Raw genomic sequence first — 1407 nt, 5'->3', positions numbered from 1 at the left:
TGTTGTTTAAATCTGCATTATGTACATATGATTCATTTTTACATGAATGATTTTTCTTTCTGATAATATAGGCTACGCAAATGTAAAACCTCCCAAAATTTTAAAAGCAAAATTAAAGCTGCTATTCTTAAAATTGTTTGTGTTAATTTAATGGGTCCTTATTATTATTTGTTTGTATAGAATTTTGATTACTAATTGTATCACTATATTTTTGTAATTAATTTTTTCCTTAATTTTGTTATAAATTTTAGGAATGTAACAAGGTTTAATATGTACTTTTTATGTCAAGCTTGATTTTTTTTTTAAATTCATTGTTGTAGTTTTATATAAGAGAGCCTCTTAATAACAACTCACAAGTAATGGTGAACAATTTAAATTAAAAAAATAGTAAATAAAATCAGAAATATAATTTGAACGGAAAACTGACATTTTTTAAATAATTTAAATTATAATAAAAATTATAGAAAAAAAATTATTATTGATAAAAATATTTATGTTAGTGTTATGCTTACAGGCTTGGTGGATGGGTGTGCAGTACAAATAGTGGATATTAAAAATAACAAGCTTGTGCTGTACGAAGAGAAACTAGCAGGTATCTTGATGCAAGCCCAGTTGAAAGATATTCCAGTGATGGTCGTGTCAGTTGCTGGTTTGTTTCGAGCAGGAAAGTCATTTTTACTTAACTTGCTGGTCAAGTACTTCTCTCACGGTGTAAGTACAAAGGCGATATGGGCTCACCTGCTTTATGATAAGATAACTCGAAAAATATCTTGCAATCTGTATAATCTGTAAGATTTAAGCGCATATATTTAAGTGCGAAATATTTTTTTATTTAATTTTTTTTCCAGGCTAGGGAATACACTCGCATTACTGTCACCTAAAAATGTTTGAATATGTAGTTTTCAATTATTGGTGTCCATAATAATTACAGCGATCATGTAAAGCTTTTTTCTCATTGTGACGAAGTATACATTAATATAGTTTGATTTCATTTTCTGAAACAATTTAAATCAAAAGTTTGCGTTATATTATGTATAATTCTGATACAAGTTCACTATGTTGTTAATGTAATTCCACAGTGCTCACCAAACTGGATGGATGACCAGGAAAGCACACTAAATGGATTTCTTTGGAAATCTGGTGCTGAAAGAGTTACCACTGGCATATGGATGTGGAGTAAAGTGTTCATTACAGGGCCGGATGATAGAAAAGTAAGAGGGCATCAAATGAAATTATGAGTTACAATAATATCACATGCTTCATGTGATATAGATATTAATTATAGCATTACCGCAAGACCGTTTTGTTTTTATTCGAAAGTGACGCTTATATATTTATTTATTTATTGGTGTAAAATGGATACGTATATAAAGTAAATAAAGTAAACGCCCTAATAATAACGTAGAA

At 28.8% G+C, this 1407-nt stretch overlaps 1 protein-coding gene across 1 annotated transcript; it reads left to right on the top strand.

Moving 5' to 3' along the window:
- Positions 1-514: 514 nt before the first annotated feature.
- Positions 515-1238, top strand: LOC117114992 (atlastin-2-like; the record flags this gene model as incomplete). Its single annotated transcript, XM_033258625.1, has 2 exons — positions 515-711; positions 1080-1238. Coding segments are annotated over 2 exons (356 nt in total), but the record flags the coding sequence as incomplete, so codon positions are not given.
- Between the last annotated feature and the right edge of the window lie 169 nt (positions 1239-1407).

Source organism: Anneissia japonica, unplaced genomic scaffold, assembly GCF_011630105.1.
Source record: "Anneissia japonica isolate Jap-2015-1 unplaced genomic scaffold, ASM1163010v1 scaffold18586_len1562_cov162, whole genome shotgun sequence".
In the NCBI taxonomy this organism is placed as follows: domain Eukaryota; kingdom Metazoa; phylum Echinodermata; class Crinoidea; order Comatulida; family Comatulidae; genus Anneissia; species Anneissia japonica.
The sequence above is the reverse complement of the archived record's forward strand: the minus strand, read 5'-3'. Positions and strand labels throughout refer to the sequence as shown.